We start from the raw sequence: 14,770 nt of genomic DNA, 5'->3' as shown, positions 1-14,770 counted from the left end.
CTCATATGGTTTTTTTGTTAGTGTTTTATTTTTAAAAACAGGTGAATCCACTTTTTATACATCATTGCACTTCAACAAATACACAGAACACAAGTTCATGCATCTACAGTTACGCACATCATGAGAACCCTGTTAGGTCTATTTCTACAATCTTTAAATCATGAGAAATTACAGTGTCAAACTAAAAGAGTATAACTAGTTGCATAGAATATCACCATGCTGTAACATTTCATCATTTAAACAAAAAAAAAATTATAAAAGTTTGCCTGAATTGAATGTACAAGAATATGTTGAACACATCAGTGCAAAAGGATTTGAGAATTTACATGAGTTAACAAAAAAAAAATCACTTAAAAAGCAATCATATATATATATATTTATAAACTGAAGGTTTGTTTTTGTTTTTAACTGCATTCCACCACGTTGAACCATTCCAGCTTTTAAAGTCTGATTATAGGACACCCAAGTCTCTCTATATAGGTTAAGCCCTTAAGATAATTTCAATTTATATTACTTCTTTAAGTACCAGAACAGTATAATTCTCTCATCTTTCAGACATACAGTAAGGAATGAATATCAGCAGCTTAAAAATGAAACACAATTACTGTATTTTGGTTCTCCCCCTCCCCCAAAATATAAATATATACTGTATATATTTTTAAGTTTTGCTGTACTTTACAAAAAGTATCACTAGATGGCAGCGGTGCGTTTTAGAGCTTTGCCAAATTTAACAGCTACAGGAAGTAAAAAATGGCGCATGCTGAACTGACTTACTACTACTACTACTGTTTAAATAGATGAAAAGGGGAAAAAAAAGCAACATTCACAGCACATCAAGCCCAAAATAGTTTACACCTTCTACACTGAAGCATTATTTAAAATTGATCTGGCTAGGTCATCCTTACAGGAGAGGCTAAATAAGGCATGCTTTAGACAGTCATATCGTTGCTCACTTTAAAAGGAAAAAAAAAAAAAAAAAAAAAAAAAAAGACAGAACTGGAGTTCTAGAACCAAGAGTTCCAACCCTTAAATTTAGCAGGTCATATTGCCATCAGTCTCTCAGAAACTTAAAGCTCTAAAAAAGAAATGAGAAAAGGTGCTAGTCAATGCCTGGCAGCATTTTCAACATCCCGTGCCATTAAGAACGTGCAATCAAAGCGCTTAACATCCATTTCGGTCTTAAATGCAGAGAGAGGCTTCCCAACCAAGGCTGGCTTCCAGGTTTTAAGGTTGAATGAGGAAGGGTTTGGGGGTTGGGTTTTTATTAGCAGTAGCAGTGACTATGTACAGTTCGACAGCTATTGGATCATTAAGCTACCTGCATATTTTATGAAAACAACCTTTTGATAACCCCCCAGTGCGCGGTGAAGCCTGGCAGGAAGGGGAGTGCTGCCCCCTGAGCGCCTGGTAGCTTGGGAATACACAGAACGAGTGACTGTTACGCACCCCAACCACTACAGAAAAAGGAGGAGCTTAGCCTGCCCGGTTCGGAGATGCGTGCGAGCCATACTTACATGATAAGCATTTTTAATTTGTGTTTCTCTGGCGTAAGTTTTTATCTTTATGATTGTTTGTAGAATTGGTTTTCCTAGAGAAAGAAATAATAAAAGAATGCACCAAAATCAGTCACAAGTGTAGGGAACAACAGCTTTGCACACGCGTGAAACCATTTCATCCTTCCACCTCTTCAGTGGCTGAAGGCAATGCAGCCTCTGGACCGCATGTCTTGCCCCCTCCTTGCCCAGAGCAATGCACCCCCACGCCCATCACTTTGCTCCCTAGGCTCACCGCAGCCTTTTTACAACTGAAGAAGATTGTTTGGGTTTGGGGGGTTTTTTTTTTTGCTTATGATTTTATAAGTAAGTATCAAACCGGCTACAGCAGGCAGCCGGGGAAAGCACATGTCACTTCAGCACAAATACTTCTCTCTTACTCCTTCCGGATGTTTTCCAAGCAAGGCCCTTGCAGAGAGCACTTCTCTTTACTCCAGCGTAACAACCCACAAACCAAAGGGTCCGCTACCATCAGCAGTGTCACCCAAAATGTCAATCCTACGTACCGTGAACTCCCATAAACCCTCAGATTAAGCCAAGCAATATTTTTTTCTTAAAATGCACTTACATTGGCCCAGCTGGTTCATCATCTGCAGAAAGAATTCCGATGCAATCCAGGAAAAGACAAGGAAAGAAAAAGAGAGTCAGTCTTTGCACCGTACGCCAGCTGAACTGCAAACAGCAAACTGATCTATCTACAGCGTTAAAGGCCATTCCACTTGGTAGTGCAAAGATTCATGAAGTTATTTTTCTGGATTCAAGTTTTAATGGCAGGTATGTTGCTTCAATGGTTTTAGTTAACACTTTGAATGCTTGTCATGAAGAACTGCAACTGTAGCGGACAGATTGTTGCAATATGGTCAGACTCATCTTGTCCCCAAGTTCCAGTGGTTCAATCTCATAAAAAATAGATGAGAAGACAAACCAACGTTTCAGTTGTAAAATCCTGCTGTTTGTTTTCTTGCATTCATTTTTTTTTTTTGTTAAATGTATCTTATATTTTTTTAAAGCCATTCTTCAACTGCTGATGGGTCACTACTGGTATATACACCACAGGGTATATACACCATATGCTTATCTTCCTCCATGGATGATTTAACCTCTACATACTCCATTTTTCTCAGTGTCTAATTAGAAGGGACCAGGTTAGGCAGAGGCCGGAGGTGCAATACTTGATTCAAGTATCCAGAGGCAGTCCTTGGGCAGCAGCAGGCACTGCTCGTGTGTCCGACAGAGCACAGGGCTCAAAGCACCAGGAAAAGTCGGGGCTGTTGCAATACCTCCAGACACCAGACTTCAGCTACAGGAGACTGACAGCATTGTTCTGTCTGTGGCTCTTGGCAAAACCGTTCTCGCTTAAGAATTGAAAAAAAAAAATATCTGCCAATGAGTATGGTTTCACATTAGCTCTTTCATGACCAATTGAACTTTTTTTTTTTTTTTTTTTAAGGCTAACACACCTTATTTTGCTCTCAAGCTGCAGTACAGAAGACAGAAGTGCGTTTGAACAGCAGTACAAAAATCGATCCAGAAAGTTAACACTCCTGTATTTTGGGGAGACCAACTCAGGACCTGCCATTTTTGACATTCAGCAGTTGCCGTCCCTCCTTGTGCTAGAGGGAGTTTTTCACTGAAGTCTTTAAGAAACTCTCAGCAGGATTCCACAAGGGTGCTTAGTGCACATGAAGCAGTTATGGAAACTACAGTCTTAACAGTGTAGGCATCCGCATGAGCACACGCTAGGAGTAATGTCGGTCAGAGGGGACATTACTCCACCTGTACCTTCAAGGCAACGGATAGGCAAAGCCACCGCTAGCACAGACAGTGACCGGAACAAAAAAATATTTCAAAAAAATAAAAGAACTAACCACAAATCAAGAGCTTTACAGCCAAAATAACACACTAGCGACACACCAGTGTCCACAGAAGTCCATTACCAGCAACAGTACACTATCAGACAAGATACAGAGAGAACTAGGACTAGTAAGGACAACCAGACATCAATGTGCTGTTGTATATACAGTGGAGATATACAGACACACATCAGGTACTGAAACACAGAGCACGGTAGAGTAAATCTAGAACTTCCTTCCACAAGTATCTTTTGATTCACAAAAGCTCTTAAAGCAGGCTGTGCTTGCCCTCCGCACGCGGGGTGGGAAGAGCCCTTTGTCCCCCAGGTCAGTACTGCTACCGATGCCGTTCTGCTTTAAGACTCTGCTGCCTCAGCTTTCTAACAAGCATCATCGACATCTTTGAGAGTTTGTTTGGGTGGACTTCAGAAATACCAGACTGCACCATTAAGATACAAGCTCTCTCTTGCTAGAAAATAACCATTTTTCCTTCTCTGTTGAAATATTTCAACGCCTAGTTCAGGTAAGTAGTTTTGTGTGTTTAAAAAAAAAAAAAATATTCATATATATATAAAGGCTGCCATGGGGTGTTTTTCCTAACAAAGATCCAACAAAAATGTCTATTGAAATACTTAAGATTATACAGTGGATCACCACCACTCGTCCCTTCCCATCTATCACCTAAACAGATAAAATAAGCCCGAGGAGGGAGAATTTCTCTGTGCATTACTATCCTGGTCAGCCATTCACCTGCTGGCAAAGCACCCCCAGAACAGTACAGACAGAGACCGAAACCTTAGCAAAACCAGGGGGCAACAGAACAACAGAAAAATAAGAAAACTAAGACTAAATAAAGATTAAAAACAGCAAACTGAAATCCAAATTAGTTGTGAACGTGAATGAAGAAGTTTTAAGAAAAAGTGTTAACATTATGACTTGTGCGTTGTATAGACTGAAGCGGAGATTAAACAAACTCCAAAGCATGCAGATCTCACACTTACCACCATTTTTTTAAGGGTATGATGCAATTGAAGGGGGGGAAAAAAAAAAAGAAGTCATAGTAACCGACAAATATCAATGTAACTCAAAACCTTTATGCCAGAAGACCTGCACTAGCAACCGATAGTCTCTAACAGTACGTGAAGCCTACGGCCGCAGAGAAGGAACACCCTCCCCACAGCGTGCTGCTTCACTCCGTCCCGCACCACTTGCGGGTCAGCTGCAAAGTTCGTAATGGATCACGCTGAACCCGCCCTTTGCAGGCATTTGCTTTTGAATTTGGAGGGGATCTGCAGGCTCCAACACCCCCATTACTTGTATTATACAAGATTAAAACAAAACAAAACCCCAAACAAAAACCACACCACACCCAAAACCAAACCACCAAAACCCAACCAGCCAAGACTTTCTCGCAAGTACAGCGATGACTTGCTCAGCGTTGCCCCGGCCTGTGCATTTCTGACCCGAAAGGTTAGAACTGCTACTGTCTTTAACACATCGTGTCACACACAGAATCAAGCCTTCCAGGCAAAAATATCTGGACATTAGAACTGCAGGATGATGACAAACAGATTTGCTTAGTTCCTCCGCTTGTATTAACTGTCTGGGAACGTAAGTCACGCTTTGGCAGTCTGAGAAGGGGGCTGTGTTTTGTGGCCCCTCCCAACTTCAGCCTTAATTTATAAGGCATTTTAGATGTGACACAGTTGCTTTCACCTCCTTTGGAAGGCTACAGGCCTTACCTTTACTATCAAATTAATCTTGTGTAGCCTCTTATGGTGGGTAGAAGTTAAAAATGAAAAGCTAACGGGTCCTTCCAGCACCAACATTCAAATTTTTGCAGCCAAAGGGACTCTGCTTCTGCTCGTGCTTCAAAACCTGCCCAGAGGAGCCGGACCAGGAGCCCTGGCCACAGGGCAGCCCCCAGGCCTGCCCTCACCCTCGGCAGCGAGCGGGGCAGTATCAATGGAAGTCACCCATGGTATAAAAGTTCAAATTCTGTTCAAATACTCGAAAGGAAAAGCCAGCATCTGTGGTATCTCTGGGGTCCTGTGTTACAACTTTACAGCCTCCAGAGAGTAATTTTCCTGAGCCATCACAGAGCCTACTGGGGAGTTTTTATATTTAAAAGCTTGCTTAAGATCTTGCTTTCTGGGAAGAGAAAATTTGACAGTGGCTTGAAAACTTTTGAGAACGTTTATAAAAATTTAGATGTGTTTGCCCCAGTTGGAAAAAATCAATTTTTAAAATATTTTTTTCAGTTCTTAATTTGTAAAGCATTGAAAAGGCTCCACATGGAGCAGTCGAAGCGGTCCACAGCCACGCAGGACCATGACGCCTTCGCAGGAGGCAGCTGTTTGCGGGGACACACACGTTACAACCTGCAGTAACCACTTAGGGCTGCGGCTGCACACTCAAAGGTGGCAGTTACCACCAGGACGAACGCTGGGTTTGGAGCAGTGCTCTTACCTTGGCCTTCCCTAACCGGAATGCTTTGGAGGGAGGGGGAAGAAGATGTGAGCAGAGACACTCGCCTTGCTCCACAACGCAAACCAGTAAGAACGAGCCGCTGCTCTGAAGCGGAGCGAGGGCACGGGCGAGCGGCAGCAGAGGCTCCCTGGCCAAGGCTACTTACATCAGACTGGAGGAATTTGGATCCATAACAGCATCTAACAAAGCAGCACACAATGGCCCAGGGGAGCCAGGCTGTTCAGTTACCGCTGTGACATAGCGATGCTTGCCATCAGGTATGGCCGGGAGCTGCACAGCCTCGCCATGTGCCTCTGACAGTTTTCTCCCCTTTATGAATTTTAAGGATGGGAGAGAAAGATGCAGGCAATGGGGGCAGGGGGGAAAACCCCAAAATTAACTCACTATAAGGTAAACCATTTCAGTGAAAACATTTTGTTCTTTAAATTACTTACAGTAATAGCAGGAACAGGGAAAGTCAAGAAAAAAAGAATGAGTATTAGAAAGAATGTGGGGATATGGATGGAGCTTCTGCAGAGCCGGAGCAGAAAAACATTTATGGAAAGTCTTTGTACTAAGCTGAGAAATGAGAAGGGAAGAATGAAAAAGGACATGTTATAAACACAGTCACCTCGCGGCTTTGAACTGAAGATCACGTAGAACACGGAATTTAAAGTAAAAACTGTCAACATTCCTACAGGGGAATGTAGCCAAGAAGTTTTTACTTTCTACTTACCCCAGAACACACCCTTTAAAACAGTGCCTCTGCTAACTGCAGGCTATTCGATCCAACAACAACAAAACCTACTTTCTTTAGGGATCTTTGAAATACTACATTCAGGTCACAATGGCTCAAAGGCTGTCTATCAAAAATAAGCAGCTTAAGCTATACGACAGAGGAATAAAAAGCTATTTGCTTCCTTTTCTTGTCAAGGGAAGCCCAAGCAACTTGCATTCTGAGCAAAATGCATCAGCAGTCCCTGCTGAGACCGTTTCCCATCATACATGCAGTGATGCGCCAGCGTCTCTGGCCTCAACATGCCATGGTCATGCAGCTTTCATCACCAAAAGCCACCGGAAGCTGCACGTTATTCACCCACTCTTCATTTTACAAAACCTAGCTGCTCTCTGGAGAAGGTATATGATCCATATATTGCTTCACCATTGTAAAGCAAGTCAACACTCTCATTTTGAAAGAGCGCAGGAATTCAAGGGCCATCTGCCCTCCCTTCCTCCTTTCAGTACATAATTTGGATGCAGGGGGGCTCACACCTGCGGGCAGGTTACTGGACGTACTCCCTGCAGTCACCTCCCCTCCCAGGAGGATGAGAATGCCCCTAATCCACAGGCACAACAGCAAGAACCTGCACTGGGCACCCACCAATGCCATCTTCACACCATTTCTGGTGGAAATACAGATTTCACGGGTGCAAATTTCCTTCTTCTGCTATACAGCAGCAGGAAGAAAAAACAATCAAAAAAAAAAAAAAAAAGAGTAAGCCGACAAATCTGAATTATGTGAAGGAGGAAACATTAGCAAAAGAGCTACTGAGCAGCCCTGTTCCATGGCATAAAAAGCAGTTCAACTAAACACAAAAAGCAAGGTCCATGCAAAAAAACCCCAACAAACAAAACACAAAACCAACAAAAAAACCCCAACAACAAATGACAACAAACTGCAGTGAGGAAATGCCAAAGTTAAAGTAGCACTCTTGCTCTTCCAGCATGGCAGCACTTCTAGATGGAGGTAACACCTTTTGTACAGCCAGCGAATATATCGTGTCTTGTAACACACAGCCCTTTGTCCCCCCGAGCTCTGAAACCTAAGCAGCCTCACCCTGCAGCTGAGCAGTAAATTGAGAACTGCTCCAAATTTAACCAGGTTATCTGTCACTCTACCCATCTGCCAAGAGATGAGGTAGTTGGCACGCTGAGGCAGGTAATTTTTAGCTTGTGTGACATGGAGACGAGAGAGAGGGAGGGAAAGGGAATTCAATTGTCTTTATTTTGGCTGGCCAGGTAGAGTTCCCAAGCACTCTGGAAAGCATCCCAGACACCTTCCAGGACACAGATAATGTTTCTCTCTGAAGTCACATCTCCCACCAGTAACTGGGTGCTCCTGTTCAGCATCAGTTATCAAAAGTCCTTTTTGGCACTTATGTTCAGACTCACCAAAAAGGTACAGCCCTCAGGCCTTGCCTTTTTTTTTTTTCCCCTGATGTAGCTGTAAGACCACTCTATTTTCTCTGAAGTTCTTACAAATACACTCTTGTGCGTATACAAGTACACTGCAAATACAAACACTGAAATTACTTCTCTGGTTTGTTGAGGTTTTTTTTTTTTTAATCAATACTTCTGAGGTTTGTCTGAGGATGTCATACTTCTCTACAAACAGTTCTTCCATCAGGGTAGAGTGGGAGGGACCCGCAGGATTTCCTGTCTCACTGCTTTATGCTACATTGAACTGGAGGATTCTTTGGAGATGCAGAAATGCTAAATAGTTGAATACGCTTCTCAAGAAAGAGCAGCAAGATGGGCTGGAAAGCAGCACTCCAGCGAAGACAGACTAGTAGGGCTGAGAAAAGTAAGAGGACTCCAATTAAGCATGCCTGTTAGTGAGGCCTGGAGCAATCCCACTCCAGCTTTCTGCCTGGGCTGGTTTCATCCAAGGGAATGAACACAGCACACCCCGAAGGGTTGCCTGTAACTTGCAGAGGCTTAATGAATCCAGCCCTAGAAACTATGTCACCGGGTACTGCACAAGGAAGAGCCCAGTGTGGGCACCAGCATCTCCCAGCAAGACCCAAGACAGTTCAGCTGCATTCCATCCTACAGTGTTATCAGCCAGGCTCCGCACGGGCTGCGGGTGCACTTCCAGGTGTCAATTTAACAGTTTCTTCAGCTCCAGAGAGGCTTTGGTTTTTCTGTATCTATACAGTGGACGTTACCGTATTTAGCATCACTGTTCTTCTCCAAAACTTCTAAAGAAATCCTTAAAAGTGTCCTGAATTAAGTCACCTTTGCACTAGGTCTATGCAGAAATCCTCACTCCAGAGATCCTCCCAACAGGACAGACATTAGCCGGCACGTCAGCGGACTCTCAAGGGGAAAGCAAACCTGACTGAAGGGAGACCTCGTCTCCGTAAGGCAGGATCTGGGGGCACCCCATGGGCCACTCTGAAGCACTGCAGAGGGGCGAGACTACAGGTAAAAAGCTTGCACCCCAACATTTAGGCTGTTTACTGGTAGCAGACACCGTATCTGCAGCAACAGACAGCCTGCAGCAGGAGGATGTACCAAGCGCAGTGGTAACGATCCACTAGGCAGTGGTCCAAGGAAAGATGCAAAATGGCCATCCATCCTCAGACATGGCTGGGATTTTTTGGCTGCTTCTACCTGCTACTCCAGAGCAGAGGAAGAACAGAGAAGTCTAGTGAGTAAGGAAGCTCCAGAGTTATTCTGCCACGGGGAGTGGGGTGATGGTGGGGAATATGAAGGAATCTAAGGAAAAATCTGGAGTGGTCCAAGGACAAAATTCACATCCCAGGAAGAAGAGCCATTCAGTGATGTTACTCTGCTGATGGGGCTACCAGGCTTTCTACCCTGTTAGCAAGGAGGACCCAAAATCTCAACCATTATTGCTGCAGCAGCTTCATATGAAGATCTGGCACAAGCACAACCCTTGTCCTAAAAGCTCAACCTATCAAAACCAATATTTTTCTGAAAAAAAAAAATAAAAAAAAAATAAATCAGAAAACCATCTGATAGCTGAGAGATCACTGCTCTTGCCAAATAAGATTGCTATTAAGTAATACAGTGCTTAGAATACTATCTGCATGAGTTGCTCGCTCACCTATAGACTCATTGATGTTACCCACTACAGATCACCACAGCATGCGGAGGCAGATGTATGATTTTGCAAGCAGAGAGTTTCAATGCCATTGCATTAAAACAATAACTTTGGCATTTCGTTACAATGTATTTGAAATAAGAATAATTTAAGTAAAACATCCAAGTGTGAAAATCAGCAAAACTATCAACGATTTCTCACATATGCATTTGTAAAGTGCTCCTGCTTATTAAGAGAGTGTTTCCCACCACGGTATCACAGAAAGCTCCAAATGCCATTACAGAAAATGCAAGAGTACCCAAGGGACTCAAGTCGGCCTTCAGCTGAGAACATGTTATACCGACTGTGTCTCTTCATCCAGGCAAACCTAATGCACAGATACTGGCTGTGATATGCAGTATTAGATTTTGTCCTCCAAGTGGACAGGGAAAACTATTTGTCCACCACAGAGGTGCATCGCTCTCCAGGACTCAAGCTTAGCCGCCTTCACAATAACAGCAGACCGAGCAAGCAGATTTAGTAACCTCAGCTACCTGGCCCATCATCTAGGACACTTCCGTCAGAGATGATGAGCCTGGCTCCCTCAGGAGTGGCCAGACCAACCAGGAAACCTTCAGCCTTTCAAGCAAACGGGTAGTGAACTCCTCACAGCAACGTGTGCTTACCCACATTGCCGTGGTGGCTGTGCTGCCGTCTGGTCAAGTCAAAGCCAATTTCTATTGCATTAAGTCTGTTTGAGGCTGTTTGCAGTAAATATTTACACATCAAATTACAATCCGGTATCTTGTTTCAGTCCTCGTGAAACTTTATCAAATGAGATTCTGAAATGCAGGGAACTATGACCAGCCACCACCACAGAGGTGTGATTCTCCCCAGCCACCCTGAGAGCTAAGCTAGGCCAGTGCAGCCTAGCAATAAGTGTTCTCTTGCCTTTCTCCCATAAATTATCTTTTTCAAGTTTTCTGGGCTGGTTGAGAGCCACTTCGAGGACAACTGCTGGCGGTATAAACCCCTTAGCCACTGTGAAGCTGTTAGTTATGCAGAGGAACATGCACTACACAGTTTAAATTTTGTTGGATACACACCTAGACCAGTCTCAATGCATGCTCTATAAGCAGTTAGTAAATGCTACTCAAGTGGTTAAGATCAAAAGCTAGTTTCCTCTAGGTATGCACTACTTAAGACTGCTTTGATCTGCTACAGAAGTGATCCAAGCCTCAGCCATTCTCAAAATATAAGCACTTATTATCTGTTATGCAAGATTTATTTTTTTTCATTCTCTGGAACACAGCTCAGGAACCATGCAGTTGGTTTTGCCCAGACTTCACAAGCAGGTCACTGTTGCAGCACCTGTATTTTCATCTCAAAAGGCAAACGTCATGCTGCACTGTTACCAATCCCTTGCACAGCTTGACTAGTCACTGCTGCACAAGCTAACTTCCGAAGGCAGCCGTGTGGTACCTGCCACGCTAGAGGGCTCATTCAACCCTAGAAGACACCAGTGATTCAGCGCTTCCCACACTGACTCAGCACGTTGCCCTCCATGTACTTTAAAGCACCTGCTCCATTAGTTGGATGCATCATGCTCCTCCAGCACGATGGCACACCAGCCACTTCGCACATGGATTCCTTGGACAGGTTTTCTTGATAAACACTGTAGTAAGCAGCTGGGTGTCATGTTAAAACCTGTTTCTGAATCTGGTTCTTTCAAATCCTTATTTTTAGCCTCAAACTGACCCCTCCCCTATCCTTTAAAGAGGAAGGTATGCAGAAGCAGCTCAAAGATGAAAGAAACAGTTACTGTTTTTTTGTGTGCCAAACAGTTTAACTAATTAGTGTTACCATCAAACCTGGCAATAAAAACCTAATCTTTAGAAATTATAACTCAGTGGGTATTACAACTGGATGGTTTCCAGAGCATTCCTTAAATACACGTTCAGTTACACACCAAAGTAAGAGCCCTACCCCTACTCTTTTAACATTGAAAACATGTTTTATTTTTGAAGCATCTCTGCAGTCCCAATCCCTTTAAGCATAATGTTCCATCACAAAACCTGCCCAGTGTCCAATCCCAATGCCATACGGAGTGAGTGCCATCCTGGATTAGAGTGTTTCTGGTTCTCTCCCCGCCCCCCGTACTGGGCTGATGGGCAGGATTTCTCAGGGCTAATACAGCAGGAAAGAGACAGGAGCACTAGACCCCTTGTGCAACAAAAGCTTTAAAGACAGTGAAACAACTGCCCTCCCCCCACACAGTCTGAGATCTCTGGGAAATCCACGCAGTACTGGGACCCTCTGCACCTCCTGGGCTTAATGTTTGGAGAGGGAACAGATGAGAAAGCAAAGATCTCTGAGCTGAACAAACTGGGCTGCCGGTCCTTCCTGCCAAAGCCCCACTCCGTCCTGCTTCCACAAGTTCACTTTGTATTTTGGTCTGGGTTGGGGTTTTTCCTCCTTACAAGCGGCTTTGAGCACACTTACCGTCTGGGACTTCATCCGGCCGCTTCCTTTTCTCATAAATAACTATGATGACAACGAGGATAACGATTTCTGCCAAGATCCCCAAAAAGGGCCAGAGGGGAGCCAAGTGGCTGCGGACACGGAGGATGGTTGTGACTGAGACAGAGCCGACCTGGTTGGTTGCATTGCACTGATACTCGCCAGGATCCTCATTTATCTGTAGGTTTGTGATGCTGAGCTCAGTGTAGTTGTCTTTATTTAAAATAAAGAATCTGCCAGAGGAGTTGTTGATGTCCTGATAAAAGGAGAAATGTGAAAGAGGAAAAGAGCAAGAACTTTATTAAGTTCTGGTGCCCCTTCATTTGTATGTCACGGAAACTAGAAAAGATTTGAGGGATTCTTGCATAGAGGCTGGTTCCCTAACACACCAGAAAAGCTCACTACTAGCGTTTATTCTGTATCTCTTGCTAAAGTGAACTGTGCTTCAAAGCAACAACAAAAAATGCCAGCTTAACTGACAACCTGTATTTTCATCCTACTTAAACAGTATCAGCCATAAAAAGCCAGCAGTTGTGATCACTTAAGCTACCATGTTGTGTTCTCAGCCTTTTGCTTCACGAGAAGCCGTTACACTCCATTCACCAGTTAACAGCAATAAGATGAAACAGGTCGACCTAAACAGATGAGAGAAGTAACAGGAGAGAGGATACATTCCCTAGCAGAGGACAAAACAATTTCAATGTAGAGAGGAAAAAGAAAAGCAGTACCAGTTTAGATTACACTGCCTTAGATAGTATTTTCTAACTATTTAAGGTACAGCGGCCCTAATAAAATTTTCCCCTTGCTGTGCTTTTAAAAGAAAGAGGCACTGCTCACAGATTTGTGGTCAGGGCAGCCTAGGCCACCAACTTCAAAAATATTTAGAGAAGCTGGAATTCAAGGTGCCATATTTGTCCTACATTTGAAAAAGAGACTTCCAGAGTTGCTTATGCTTAGAGAATTAAAAAGGAGCAAACTTTTACGAAGTATGGATGTCTGATCTTCCTGAAAATTAATCTTGGATGAACTTATCGAATAACCTCACCAGAAAGATGGCGTGAAGGGAAATCTGCACACCATCACAGTGGACTGATGACTCACAGCACTTGTTAAATCACTTGTATAGCACTGTCTTATAAAAATTTAAGCTCACACTTAACAGTGAACAACCAAACCAAACTGTTTTTTGATTAACATTTTTTTCTTCATCTGTCAATCAAATTTCTACCTCTGGCAGATCATGCAGCAACATACAAAACAGGTGGGCTGAAGGGTTTAGCAACTTCCAGCTTCTCTTCTGCTATTCCAATTACTAGTCAAATTCTCTTTGCTCACTAGATCAGTTGCTACATGGAAAAAATATCCTCACTTAAACACTAACAGGTATCACTGCAACTTCCTCATATTAAGTCTTGTGAGCTCAGCCAGTAAAACTGGAAAGCAGTTTGAGAAATTAATAACCAAATGCATTTTTAAATCACATTTCATAACTCACATCTTGCAATTTGTAGCAGATACCCTGAACACCACACCTCTCTGCACAGTTCCTAACTTTGCCCAGCAGCAATGCAGTGGGCAACTCTGTTCACACAACAGCAATAGAAATAGCCACTTGGTACTTGCTGCTGCTGAAAAACCTTCGCTTCACTCACTAAGGTATCAGACTTTTGAGGAACTGCATTTCCAGAAGTTACAAGGCACCCTAAAGAATATATCCCTAAACCCAAGGTGCTCGTTTCCTTCCTTCCTGTGGGTTTGGCAGGTTAATACATACCTGACTCCCCAGGTTTCTTACCTCAAATACTCCGTTGACCTTCTTGCGCCACACCCACTCGGGATGCGGGAAGCCCACGGACTTGCAGTACATAAGGGCCTCCTGCCCCTCATTTTTATTTTCACTTCGCTTGTGGCCAGTGATGTCAGGAGTAGCTACAAAACAAAAGAAAAAAACCTGTGTTCACAAGCTGCTCTTTAAAGAGAGGTATTTCAAGCGCTGAGAATGTGAACAGAAAATAAGCCACAAGTTCCCTGGAAGCTGTTCCTTTCCCACCACACTGAGTCGATCTTACAGAAGAAAAATTGTGCTTCCCATGTCTCTCCAAACAGCATCTCAACCGCAAGAATGTCATTCAGACTTGATTTGCCAGACAAATTGACGGACAAGGGAGGAATCTCAACATCGAACTTGATTTATGTACCAAAACCCTACAAAATTTTGATGGCCCAGCTGTTCCCTAGTGCAGGAAGCCGAGAAACATTGACGTCCCCGTCCCCACTGCTCAGGAGGTCCCTGCAGCTCTGCAGTACCTTTTCAGCTTTGAAACAGAGCTGTCAGAGATTCTGGTTACAGCCTGCCCATCGCATCAGGATGCCAAACTGATATTGCCTTAACATGAATTTCTGAAAGATGAATCAAGGTATCCTTCCCTGCAGCAAGATTTTAGATTCGGTCCACAGACATGCTGTGACTTGTGAACGCTCTCTGATTGTTACGCCTCAGTGACACCACTCCTGGGTATCTGCAATCAGAAGGCAAAATCCCTCCA

The 14,770-nt window shown here is 43.6% G+C and overlaps 1 protein-coding gene across 2 annotated transcripts in view; it reads right to left on the bottom strand.

Annotated features, from left to right (window-relative positions):
* Nucleotides 1-6: 6 nt before the first annotated feature.
* NPTN (neuroplastin) overlaps nucleotides 7-14,770 on the bottom strand; it is a 59,720-nt gene continuing 44,956 nt past the window's right edge. For both annotated transcript variants that reach the window (XM_055818587.1, XM_055818593.1), the window contains 5 exons: nucleotides 14,020-14,153; nucleotides 12,207-12,480; nucleotides 2,122-2,143; nucleotides 1,515-1,588; nucleotides 7-1,075 (listed from right to left, as the gene is read on the bottom strand). In XM_055818587.1, coding sequence (XP_055674562.1) covers nucleotides 1,528-1,588; nucleotides 2,122-2,143; nucleotides 12,207-12,480; nucleotides 14,020-14,153 — 491 coding nt within the window. In that variant the 3' untranslated portion in view covers nucleotides 7-1,075; nucleotides 1,515-1,527. The remainder of the gene's footprint in view (nucleotides 1,076-1,514; nucleotides 1,589-2,121; nucleotides 2,144-12,206; nucleotides 12,481-14,019; nucleotides 14,154-14,770) is intronic.

Source organism: Falco peregrinus, chromosome 1 (assembly GCF_023634155.1).
Source record: "Falco peregrinus isolate bFalPer1 chromosome 1, bFalPer1.pri, whole genome shotgun sequence".
NCBI classification, from domain to species: Eukaryota; Metazoa; Chordata; class Aves; order Falconiformes; family Falconidae; genus Falco; species Falco peregrinus.
The sequence above is the reverse complement of the archived record's forward strand: the minus strand, read 5'-3'. Positions and strand labels throughout refer to the sequence as shown.